The sequence below is a fragment of the Nycticebus coucang genome, chromosome 18, assembly GCF_027406575.1.
Source record: "Nycticebus coucang isolate mNycCou1 chromosome 18, mNycCou1.pri, whole genome shotgun sequence".
Lineage (NCBI taxonomy): Eukaryota > Metazoa > Chordata > Mammalia > Primates > Lorisidae > Nycticebus > Nycticebus coucang.
Window position 1 is genome coordinate 33577526 of NC_069797.1, and position 13026 is coordinate 33590551.

The 13026-nt window shown below is 51.1% G+C and overlaps 1 protein-coding gene across 2 annotated transcripts in view; it reads right to left on the minus strand.

Moving 5' to 3' along the window:
• KSR1 (kinase suppressor of ras 1) overlaps nt 1-12501 on the minus strand; it is a 166289-nt gene extending 153788 nt beyond the window's left edge. For both annotated transcript variants that reach the window (XM_053569144.1, XM_053569143.1), the window contains exon 1: nt 12076-12501. In XM_053569144.1, the coding sequence (XP_053425119.1) occupies nt 12076-12306 (231 nt within the window). In that variant the 5' untranslated portion in view covers nt 12307-12501. The remainder of the gene's footprint in view (nt 1-12075) is intronic.
• Nucleotides 12502-13026: the final 525 nt, after the last annotated feature.

Here is a 13026-nt window from a genome sequence, read left to right on the forward strand (position 1 = left end):
GCTGTCGCCCTGGGTAGAGTGCCGTGGCGTCACAGCCCACTGCAACCTCAAACTCTTGGGCTTAAACGATTCTCTTGCCTCAGCCTCCCAAGTAGCCGGGACTACAGGCGCCCACCACGATGCCCGGCTATTTTTGTTGTTGTTGTTGCCATTGTTGTTTTAGCTGGCCGGGCCGGGTTCAAACCCGCCAGCCTCGGTGTATGTGGCTGCAGCCCTACCCAATGGACTATGGGCGCCGCCCCTCACAAGGTTCTTGAGAGAAGTAAACATCAAATAAAACTCCTAGCAAGGGGGCAGGCATGGAGTAAGCTCACAGTAAAAGCAAATGGCTCCTACAATGACACATTCATCTTGTAACAGGTATAGATACTCACTTTGGAAAAACACACATCCGTTTGACTTAGTGATCTGAGTTAAATGAAATGAGGCAGAACTGGGGCTGGCTCTGAAACCTCAGGAACAGCAGGGTGGGAGCCATGACTCTGGTCCACCTCGAGTGGCCCCCGCCAGCCCAGCCCTCCACAGGCCAAGGGGCCAGAAAGAGCTCCTCCTTTCAAAAAACCACGCCAGAAACAGGAAGCTGGTTCCTTTCCTTTCCATTCAGAGCCAGCATTTCCTTTTTTGTTTTAAAAGCATTCCTCTTCTATGGCCCAGCCCTTGCCCTCCCCACAGAAGCCCCAGGCTCGAACACTCACTCCCACAGCCATCTGCATTTCTCTTGGATTGTGTTCTGCCCACGAAGGCGATCGTCAGGGTCCACGCAGACCCTGAGGAACATGCCCTTGATACCAGGCTAAATGCACCCAGGGCCAGGAGGAGGCAAGAAGTGCTGACTCCAGGCACGCAGGCCTCCCTGGGCAAGTTTTCCTCTTCTTGCAGGAAAGATTAAGTGATAAATGTCTTTCAGTGTAGTTTCCAGAAGATACCCTGCTTCCCTTTGTAAAGCAACTCCCTCAACAAAAAACAGCCTCTTGTGACTGGGTAAGCCTGCAGAGATACTGGCCTCTCTTCAACCCACCCAATTTTACCTGGAACCTCAAATGAAAACTCAATTTCCTAAAAACCTAAAACATAAAGACAATAGTAGCTGAAAGAAGCCTACAGTTTCTTGTCTCTTTCCCTGCTCACGGCTTAAGGCATTGTTTCCCCACCTATATTCAGCAGGAAAAAAGACTGGATAAATTTAAGTTTGTGAACCTTTGCTGCAGGACTTCTCAGAGCCTTCAAAATGTGAGTCCTTATCTACAGTCCTGATCTCCAGAAGAAAGGCGGCTGATGGAGCACATTCTCAACTACTTGAAGCCCTCTTTCACAGAAGCCCCTTGCAGAATACAGAATGGGACAGGCTACATTAAGTCCTTTCAAGGGCCCCAGTCTCAGGCGGCAGGAATTCTCAGATAGTGTGTAATGAGTAAGAAGACTCAAGTTGCTTTTTAAAATTTTCTTGTTAATTTTTTTCTTACCAGCAAAATTCTGTGTGCATGATGGGCGAAGCTAGTCTTCCTCATCCATATCAAAACTAAACCCCAAATTAGTAGCCTATACTGGAACGCAAAATCTTTTGCCCGGTGCCAGGCAAAAGAAACCCTCATCACTACTTATAAGCAGCTTATCTCATCAGATTTGCAGAAACCCAAACCTGTATGATCACTCTGTTGCCAATACAAGTCTATAGTTTATGCTGCATGAAAAGTTGTTTTTGGCCAGGCACAATGGCTCATGCCTATAATCCTAGCACTCTGGGAGGAAAGTCTTTGAACTCAGGAGTTTGAGACCAGGGCAAGAGGGAGCAAGAGGGAGATCCCATCTCAGCTAAAAACAGAGGAACTAGCCGGGCATCATAGTGGGTGCCTGTACTCCCAGCTTCTCTGGGAGTTGAAGCAGGAGGATCACTTGAGCCCGGGAGTTTGAGGTGGCTGTGAGCTAGGCTGATGCCATGGCACTCAAGCCTGGGCAACAGAATATGACTCTGTCTCAAAAAGAGGAGAGGAGGGGAGGGAAGGGGGAGTGCAGGAGGAGGGGAGGGGGAGAGGATGGGGAGGGGAGGGGAGAAAGAAAAGAAAAAGTTATTTTTCCCAAGCATAGCTGGTATAGTCTACACAATGCATCAAGCTTTCTTTTCTTTCTTTTTTTTTTTTTAATTTTAAATGCGAGTCGTAATTCACTCTTACAATTATCCTCAAGGTAGAAAAATGACAAGCAAGTAGGATGACTTCAACTTAAAGCAATTTGCCCAGTTAAAACATAATATTGCCCTCCAAGCTCAAGACAACAGAGAAACACAGGTGTATATAAATTTATAGGTTTTATTATGTGGCAGCAGTTTGAATTAAGATTTTTCAATGCAGATGAGAAACAGTCCTGCCTGGGAATAAAGGATAAAGCATTTTTTATCTCAACAGCTGTCCCCAGGGTATGCCTCCCCAACTCCACCTGGGTTCTAGAATGGCAAGCCGAAATGGACAAAGACATTAGATTAAAGAGCTGCTTCTTCTAGAAGTAATTGTAAACAATTTATAACATTATCTTGACATTAAAATCATCAATGGGTCATCCAGAATGCAAACTCTGTATGAGTTGGGGTTTTGGGGGGGGGGGTTTGTTTTTTTTTTTGAGACAGAGTCTCACCTTGTCACCCTCGGTAGAGTGTCGTGGCGTCACAGCTCACAGCAACCTCCAGCTCTTGGGCTTAGGTGACTGATTCTCTTGCTTCAGCCTCCCAAGTAGCTGGACCTATAGGCAACCGCCACAACGCCCGGCTATTTTTTGTTGCAGTTTGGCCAGGGCCGGGTTTGAACCCACCACTCTTGTTATATGGGGCTGGCGCCCTACTCACTGAGCCACAGGCACCGCCTTCTGTATGAGTTTTTAAGACAAACACTAGATTCTTACAAGAATTAAGTTCTTCCCACTTAATTTCCACAGGATCTTTGGATGAAAGGATAAGAAACTAATGAAAGCAGATGGTCCAAAGATTCAAGATAAGTCATTCAGGATAAGCCAACGCAGTGAGCTGACTGACTTTCAAAAAAGGACAACCAGGGCGGCGCCCATAGCTCACTGGGTAGGGCACCACCCACATACACCCAGGCTGGCAGGTTCGAACCCACCCTGGGCCATCTAAACAACAACTGCAACGAAAAAATAGCCGGGCATTGTGGCAGGTGACTGTAGTCCCAGCTACTTGGGAGGCTGAGGCAAGAGAATCACTTAAGCTCAAGAGTCTGAGGTTGCTATGAGCTGTGACGCCACAGTACTCTACCGAGGGTGACATAGTGAGACTGTCTCAAAAAAAAAAAAAAGAGACAACCATAGCACACTTCAGACGACCCTCCAACACTCCCTCCAGTCTTCAGGGTCCCTGAGGCTTTAGGACAAAACCAGAAAAGCAAACCATTTCATTTCTCTTATAGGAAACTCCTTGAGGTCCAGACCCTTTCATCACAGGCAGGTGGAATGGGCAGCCTGCTGGTTCACCCTCAATCACCAGAGTGCCTTGAGGTAGTATCATGTCTTACGTAAGAATGTGGGCCCCAGGTTTGACTCTCAACTCAGCCTTCCTTTATTAATAGGAGTTCACAGCCAAGTCAGTCCCCCTTCCCAGCCCGCAGGCCTTCGGTTGCCTCACCTGCTGCAAGATGGGAGGGCTGAACCAGATATAAATACCAAGATCCTCCTCAGCCCTTAGGAACCCACAACTACTAAATCAATCTCAAAGCCAGGTATCCCACATAGCCCTCTGATCAATATGTGTGGCTGGCAACAAAACCAAGGCTGCAGCTGAAGTGCTTTTCATAAGCCTCCACTGATCAAGACCTCACGGTTTGTTTCCACACTGCCCAAAGGCAAACAGTCCCTGGACACAGAGACCTGAAACCCAGCCTCTCCCTGCAACAAGGAAAGGTTCCTCTTCTGTGTGGTCAGTCCAGGGCCCTCCCTTTGCTACAGAGAACCACAAAACTAGAAGCCACGATCCCTAACACATAATCCAGAACCTCAGACACAAGCAACCGCAAAACCAGAATGCATAATTCCCGACGCATATCTCGGAACATAAGTCGTGGGACCACGTCTCCTCTTCCTTTTAAACTCTTGGACTTCAGCACGGCTACTGAGGCAGTGGCAAAGGGATAAATATACGAAGGCTGCCATTCCTGCTGGGGTGGAGGGATACATGATTCCCTAAAGATTTTAAAGAAAAAGACAGACATTAAATATACTCACACACTTTGACCCAGCAAACTCCACTTCTAGGAAGACGCTCATTGCAGCCTGGTTTATAAAAGCACGACTTAGAAGCAGGCTGAATGCTCAACACTGGATGGTATGACCACACGATGCCACCAACAGTGACAATGCAGTGCTGATATGGACAGAAGACATTTATGAGGCAATGTACGCGGTGTGCCCCACGAATATGCACATGTATGTTTGCATACAAATGCAGAACAAAAATCGAAAGAACATACAGCAAAACGTTCATAAGAATTAACTCTGAGAGGTGGCATTATGGGTGATTTTCTGTTGTTCATCTTGTACTTTTTTTTATAGTGAACATATTGTTAAAATATTTTAATTAAAAGTAGAAAGCTAAAGAATTTTTCTATCAGAGGTGCTGTTTAGAAAAAATAAGGCAGACAACCATTAAAAACTTATGAGTAAGTTGATCTCTAGGCAGCTTCTCATTTCTCAGAATGAGACAAGCCTGGAACTGGTTGCATCACAGTTTGCAGACCAAGACCTGCCTTTGAGGGCGTGCTGGCTGGACAACAAGGAAGCAGCCCCATGCCTGAACTCAGAGGCTGCACGCCCTGCATGGCCACTATGAAGCCCAGAAACCTCAAGTTGAGCCACCAAATACCCCTGGACTGATTCTTTTTATTAGTGGCCATTCTTGTGGCCTCAGCAGCCATGACTGTGACCAGAATTTCTGCCACCATAGAGACAGCTGTGGAGTTCAGCAAGTGAGTTCCGAAGACTGGTCAACCCAGCTTCAACTATCTACTAATTCAGATGGTCTCTTAATCCCTCTGAGCTGCAATCACCTCATCTGCAAAATGGGGAGAAAAACCTCATAGAATCATTGAGTGTTAAATGGTGTAACATATGCCACAGGCCCAGCGGAGTGCTCAACACAGAACAGGTGACCAAGAATGCTGCTTATGGCCCCGCGCTCATAGCTCAGTGAGTAGGGTGCCGGCCACGTGCACCAAGGCTGGCAGGTTCCAGCCCAGCCCAGGCCTGCTAAACAACAATGACAACTGCAACAAAAAAAATAGCCAGGCGTTGTGGTGTGCACCTATAGTCCCAGCTACTCAGGAGGCTGAGGCAAGAGAATCGCTTAAGCCCAAGAATTTGAGGTTGTTGTGAGCTGTGACGCCACAGCACTCTACCAAGGTTTACATAGATAAGACTCTGTCAAAAAAAAAAAAAAAAAGAGGAAAAAAAGAGCACTGCTTATCCTATGCCCACCCTCTCACCTTCTAGGGCATTCCCATAACTCTTAGAACTGAGTGTTAAAAAAAACTTCAACCAGGCGGCGCCTGTGGCTCAGTCAGTAGGGCACCGGCCCCATATACCAAGAGTGGCAGGTTCAAACCCGGCCCCGGCCAAACTGCAACCAAAAAAAAATAGCCAGGCGTTGTGGCGGGCACCTGTAGTCCCAGCTACTCGGGAGGCCGAGGCAAGAGAATCGTTTAAGTCCAGGAGTTGGAGGTTGCTGTGAGCTGTGTGAGGCCACGGCACTCTACTGAGGGCCATAAAGTGAGACTCTGTCTCTACCAAAAAAAAAAAAACTTCAACCAACCTATTCTGAAAGGTGGGGTTTTTTGTTTGTTTGTATGTTTGTTTGCTTTTGAGACAGAGTTTGACTTTATCAGCCTTGGTAGGGTGCTGTGTTGTCATGGCTCACAGCAACCTCGAACTCTCAGGCTCAAGCAATCCTCTTGCCTCAGCCTCTCGAGTAGTTGGGACTATAGGAACCCACCACAACACCCAACTGTTTTTTTAGAGACCAGGTTGTGGGGGGTCTCACTCTTGCTCAGGCAGGTCTTGAACCTGTGAGCTCAGGCAATCCACCCTCCTCGGCCTCCCAGAGTGTTAGGATTATAGGCATTGGATGTCTTTTTTTAAAAAGCACAGCTTAGGGCAGCACCTGTACCTCAGTGAGTAGGGCACTGGCCCCATATACCAAGGGTGGCAGGTTCAAACCCAGCCCCAGCCAAACTGCAACAAAAAAAAATAGCCGGGGCAGCGTCTGTAGCTCAAAGGAGTAGGGCGCAGGCCCCATATGCTGGAGGTGGCGGGTTCAGACCCAGCCCCAGCCAAAAACTGCAAAAAAAAAAAAAAAAATAGCCAGGCGTTGTGGCGGGCGCCTGTAGTCCCAGCTACTCAGGAGGCTGAGGCAAGAGAATCGCTTAAGCCCAGGAGTCAGGGGTTGCTGTGAGGTGTGACGCCTCAGCACTCTACCAACGGCGACAAAATAAGACTCCGTCTCTGAAAAAAAAACAAAAAACACAGCTTAGAGAGACCTGCCACTTCTCCCACCATCGCTGCCATTGTGGGCTGGCACCTCCCCACAGTCCTTCTGCAGCCCACAGTCAGAGGGCAGGACCAGAACACTTGTGGTGGGGAATGCCACTTCCCTGGATTGTTAGCCAACCCAGACCACTCAGAAGAGAGGAAACAACCCTGAAACGGAAGGAGGCCTTCCCATCACTGCACACAGGCATCTACGCCAGCCAGGCTGCAAGCTGCTAAGGCCTCTCTCTGGCCTCCTCAGGCTCTGGGCCGCCTCCAACAAACATTTGGGAAATAGGTTTCACCAGGGTAAAAGTTGCCAAGGTGAAAGCGGACACCAAAAGGCACGGTGTCCCAGCTCCACATCCCGACAGGTATAACTGGAGTTACTCAGGCAGGAGGATACCACTATGGCTGAGAGCAGACAGCAGCTGAGTGGGAAAGGAAAACCAGGCTTCAGTCTTAGTTCTGCTAGGTGCATGTGACTTGGGGAAAGTCACCAAGGCTCTGGGAATATTTCCCATAAAAACAGGAGGTTGGATTGTCTAAGGGTTCAGTCCGATTCCCAATGCACGGCCTGCAAGCTGGGGTAATAGTCACTAGTGGGCACCTGTCTGGCTCCCCATTAGACTGAAAGTGTCTCTAAAGCCCAAAGAGCAGCAGAGCAGCCCCCTGCCTCAGAGCCCTCACCAGGGAGGCTGCCAACTAGGAGCTCAGGAAGCAAATCAATAACCACCGAAGTCCGGCCAGTGGATGCATATCTCCGTGTGCCCTAGGGCCTGATCTGAGCAGATATGGCACCCTCTCCTTTCCCAGCAGTTCCACAATCCAGATGCTTCTAGGGGAACAGGAGAGTTCAGGTCCTCCACACAGTGGGGCTCTGACCTCTGCCATGGCAGAGCTGGGCAAGGGTCAGGCCTCTCTGACCTTCCTCTAGATATCTCCTGGCTCAAGGTGATTATTCTGTACCTACCACAGCTCCCCAACATGCCCTCCCCAGCAAAGCCCTATGGTCTAAGTCTTTTGGGGAACCCCTTTCTCCAGGTCAGCTTGCTTAGGAGGGATTTTTCTTTATAAGAGCACAAGGAGTAGCCGGGCGTTGTGGCGGGCGCCTGTAGTCCCAGCTACTCGGGAGGCTGAGGCAAGAGAATCGCTTAAGCCCAGGAGTTGGAGGTTGCTGTGAGCTGTGTGAGGCCACGGCACTCTACCGAGGGCCATAAAGTGAGACTCTGTCTCTACAAAAAAAAAAAAAAGAAGAGCACAAGGAGGACGGGTGCCAGTGGCTCACGCATGTGATCCTAGAACTCCAGGAGCCCGAGGCGAGTAGATTGCTTGAGCTCAGGAGTTCGAGACCAGCCTGAGGAAGAGCGAGACCCTGTCTCTACTAAAAACAGAAAATTAGTCAGGCATTGCAGCAGGCACCTGTAGCCCCAGGTACTCGTTTATATACAGGGTCAAGAGACTCAAGTTTATACACAGCCTGTCTCTGGGAAGTAGGAAAGGCCAAGTCGCAATGTCCCCAGAACATGAATCATCTGCTTTTGCAGACCCTGTCTCCCCAGTGCAGTGCTGGGCACAGATTCAACCCACCGGGGACAAAGGGGTGAAGGAATGAACGGGCATGGGCTCCAGGCCCAGTTATGAGGCCGGCCAGGTGCACCTGCATGAACATATCTGAGGAATGAGAACATTCGATCTACTTGCCTTAGTGGAGTTCTCAGACCCTTAGAAGGGTCTAAAGAGACAAAGCACCAGGTCCTATAAAAACTTCTGTTTATAGATTAAGACCTGGTTTCAGATTGGGTCACCCTCCCTTTCCATTTAGAGAGGAAAAACATGTGTGGAAGACTGGTGAAACTCCAGGAAACAGGATGAGATAGAGAAGGGTCCAGCACACTGCTGGCAAGTAGGAGGCAAACTTAAACCTCAGCTCCTTTTACCCCTTTGGATCCAAGTGGGACTACACAGAGAAAAGCCATCACTGGGCAGCAGACACAATGACTCCCGCACACTGTCACAACCTGGATCTCGAGCAACATCAGCCCATCCCTGGTCAGGGATTTTCAGGGACATTTCACATGCTACTTCTCCACCAAGTGCTTATTTAATAAGGGTTAAAGTGGGCTAGGGTTCCAAAGATTCTGGGAGCAGTCTGATATGGCTGCATAACCCAAGCCCTCTGGTCAGATCCTTCTTCAAAAGCCAGGAATCCAGGGCAGCGCCTGTGGCTCAAAGGAGTAGGGCGCTGGCCCCATATGCCAGAGGTGGTGGATTCAAACCCGGCCCCAGCCAAAAACTGCAAAAAAAAAAAAAAAAAGCCAGGAATCCAATGTTGCAAGAACAGTAGTCTCTGGGGGCTCTGGCCTGGAGTTGGAGAGGAGCCCACAGAACAGGAAAAAAGCCAGAGTTCCAGCGGTGCCTGTGGCTCCGTGGGTAGGGTCCCGGCCCCATATACCAAGGGTGGTAGGTTCAAACCGGGCCCCAGCCAGCTAAAACAGCGACAACAACAAAAAACAGCTGGGTGTTGTGGCGGGCGCCTGTAGTCCCAGCTACTCAGGAGGCTAAGGCAAGAGAATCACTTAAGCCCAAGAGTTGGAGGTTGCTGTGAGCTGTGATGCCAAAGCACTCTACCGAGAGCTACAAAGTGAGACTCTGTCTCAAAAAAAAAAAAAGCCTGAGTTGACTGCCACTGGCCTGCCTGGCCTCCCCATGTGCTGCTAAGGGCAGGCCACCTCCACCCAGCTTGCTGAGATTGCTTCCTGACCTATGTCATCCACCTCTAGAAAATAAGAGCCAGCTATCGAAGTGCCTTCCCCTAAAGGTGTCCTGTGGCATAAATGCTGTTGGATTCTCCTGAGGGGAAGTTTACAGCCACTATCTCTTAATAATAACAGCACAGAGGGTGTCACCTGTGTCTCAAGAAGTAGGGCACCAGCCCCATATACCAGGGGTGGCGGGTTCAAGCCCAGCCCTGGCCAACATTACAAAAATAATAATAATAACAGCACAGACTAGTAGACGCACAAGAACGTGGCAGATGTAAACAGTCTCATCCCCATTTTACAGACTGGGAAGCTTGAGATTCAAAAGTCATGGGCCCTGCCCTAGGTCACAGACAGAACTCAGACCCAATTTCAAAGCCATGTGCTTTCTGTTCACCACATTGCTCCTACAGCAAAGAATCTTGTACTAATCAACTTATCCCTTCCTTTTATCAGTTTGGTAAATCCAAATTTTAGAACCATTCTTCTTTTTTTTTTTTTTTAGGAACTACTTTATTTTGATGTTACTTTCTTCTTTCTTTTTTTGCAGTTTTTGGCAGGGGCTGGGTTTGAACCCACCACCTCTGGCATATGGGGCCGGCACCCTACTCGGTTGAGCCACAGGCACCACCCTTTAGAACCATTCTTAAAAGGTATATTCTTAAACAGGGGTATGTACAAAAGTGATCACAAACATTTGATTCAATCCGACTGAGTCTCCTTCACTAAACTACAGAATTCAGAGCTGCACGAGCCCTCAGAGTCCACTCCAATCTCCTTGTTTTGCAGGTGAGGAGGCTGAGGCCTCTGGGGTGAAGTGATTCATCCAAACTAGAGGGTACCAGCCACAGGGAACCAGTTCCAAGGATCTAAATTCCCATCCCAACAAAGAATTCAGGGCCTGCCTTTTCCAGAAGTAGGGTGAACTTGAATCCACATCACAGTGGAAAGAAAAGGAAGTTGGATTTACACTGCAAATCCCCTTTGGGCCTTCGGATGTGTTCCTAGCTGCCAGAGACGATCATCTCAACACACACTCAGAAGAGAGGAGACTTAAATAGCTGATGCTTTGGGGTGTCATGACGCCACACCTTCATCAAAATGAGCAACTCTGGATGTCAGGGTACCTAGAGGACAAAGGGCCATGTCCAGAGAACGAACAGCAAATGGTTCTCCTATACATCCACTCTGGGAGCCAGGAGCACTGCAGAGCGACACAGGCACAACCCACCAGAGGCCAACAGAGAACATTCTCTCAGCCCAGCAACACTGCAGTCCAACCAGACACCCAGTGCTGGACAACGACCCCTCCTCCCGGAACTAAGCCACACAAGCCCCCTATTGTGTTGGCTTAAAAACCAACTTTGCAGGGCAAACACACTCACAGCTGTGTTCAAGAAATCAGTTTCTCTCACCACTTGGAAAGCAGCAGCACAAATGCAGAAGGGCCAGTTGTAGGGGGATTTTGTTGGTTTGTTTTTTAAGTGAAGCCCTGGTCAGCACTGCTATAGCAACTGTGATAAAAATGATAATAGCAAGCACCAACTAGATTCTTCCACTGTCCTCGGCTTTGCAGCCTTTAAGAAAATAAAACAGAGGGAGAGTCCCACTTGAGCATTTTGAATCGAACAAGGAAGGACTCGGGCTTGTGGTGTGCATCAAGGGAGGACTGGTCTTGTAATAATTACCACAACCACCTCCAGGCCCTATGACAGCTGGCAGAGGCAATTAGCAAGAGGGGCGGTAGTGGAGGGTGAGAAATTGAGGCTCTAATAAAACAAAACATTCTCCCAGACCTGCAAAAGGCCAGATGTGGCAATGCAAGATGCTGAGAGGCCCCTTCTTCAAGACAGGGTAGCTGTTAACTGGCCCTTTAAGTTTCAGAGCCCCGTCCCTGGACAAAACCAAACTGGGAATTTCACAAGTTTCCCTCTGTTGGGTACTGGGGGGTTCGGGGGGCCTCACCCTTCTGAGAACCCAACAATCCTTTTGGCTTGTTCTTCCTAATCCTTTTAATACTGCACTTCCCAGCTACAAATTGAGAGAGGAGGGCCCATATACCTTATTTCTTCTTTACACTCCAGGCTGTCTCAGCAGAATCCTGTTCAATAGTGTCATCTTCCCACCAAAGGCTTCCTTCCCCAGCATAATCCTTCCTAAGCCAAAATCCAATCTTTGGGGGAGGGGGCATGGGGGGGGAGCCAGTGGGTAATTACATTTTAAGCGGTGAACTGCTGCGGGAACGTGAGAAGAAAGCACCAAAAGCCTGAACAGCTAAAAATGCAGTTTCAGCAAAGACTTTTTGAAAAGCGGCAGATAAGACCTGGAGGATAGGAGGGGACAAGCCAGAGTCCGGGGCGCGAGGGGAAGGCAGAGGACTGCAGGCCTGCGCTCACACTTCAGGGGACCTCCCCGCCGCCTGGCCCACGGCTGCTCGGCTAAGTCACATTGGGAAAAGTCCAGCGTGTGACTCAGTGAGAGAATGAGTCCTGCGGCCCCGCACACTGGAAAGGGGGTGGGGGCGGAGGGGGGGTGCAGGGGATGTCCGCACGCAGCCCACCCCGCCCACGGCTCCTCCACCCCAGTTCCCACTGTGCAGCCGCCCCCCACAACCTGCCCAAGGTGAGGGCTGGTCCTGGGTTCTCAAGCTGCAGCAAGGGGAGGAGGAGAGGAAGCCTCCAAGGGGGCGATCTGGGCTCAAGGATGCAACTCGGGAAGACGTGAACTGGGCCACGGAGGGAGGGGTTGGGGCCCAGCCCGGGTCCCCGACTCTCGGGCGCCGCGGCCCCCTTACCTCCAGGGTCCGGATCTCCTGCTGTGTGAGGTCGTTGGACACAGCGCATTTGGTGCGCAGCCCGCGCAGGCTGCCGATGGAGATGTCGATAAGCTTCTGGAGCTGCCCGCACTGCTGGAGCGCCCTGCTGGCCGCAGCCCCGGCGCCCCCATCCGCGGCCGCCGCGACCCCCCCGCCACCGCCCTCCTTTTTCTCCCCCATCGCCGCCGCGCGCCGCACCGCTCTATCCATGCCTCGGCATCGGGGCCGCGGGTGGCCGAGGCCGGGAGCCCGGGGGCGCGGACGCCTCGGCAGAGAATCCCCCAGTCGGGAGGGCTGGACGAGGAGCGCCCCGCGGCGCTGCCAGAGGCTGGACGCCGGGAGAGCCGGCCGCCGAGTCTGCTGCTCCCGCCCTCCCAGCAGCGGCGGCAAAGCGAAAGCCGCGGCGACCCGACGGCTGCGGCTCCCGGAGCCTTTAAGTGGCAGAGGGGGCCGGGTCAGGGCAGCCGGGCATGCTGGGACTTGTAGTCCGCGCCGCGCACCTGCCGCCCAGCCCGCGCCCTCGGGGCCCAGCCGTGCCGGGAGGGCAGCTCCGGATCCTCCCTTCCCGGCGGGCGCGGGCGTGGCGGGAAGGCCCTCCTGGGCGCCCCTCCCTCGGGCGCCGGGAGTCCGGGGATGAGGGGCTCGTCTTGCCGCCTACCTCCGCCCTATACCTCCCCAACGCCGGCCTTGGAGCGTCCTGCGACCTCCGGACGGGGGCGGGGGGGTCAGGGGTCGGTGCCCCAGTAGCCTCTAGGAAGGTGTATGTCCGGCTGCACCTCAGGCGCAGCCCAGGCCTGGAAGATGCGGACAGTAGAGGTTCCAGAATTTGTATGCGGGTTTGGGGGCTGCCATCTAGTGGGAAGGGGCTTAAAGTAATTTTCCTGTAGCTGTTCACATAGCACTTTGCTCTCGATTGCCCACCAAAAGTAA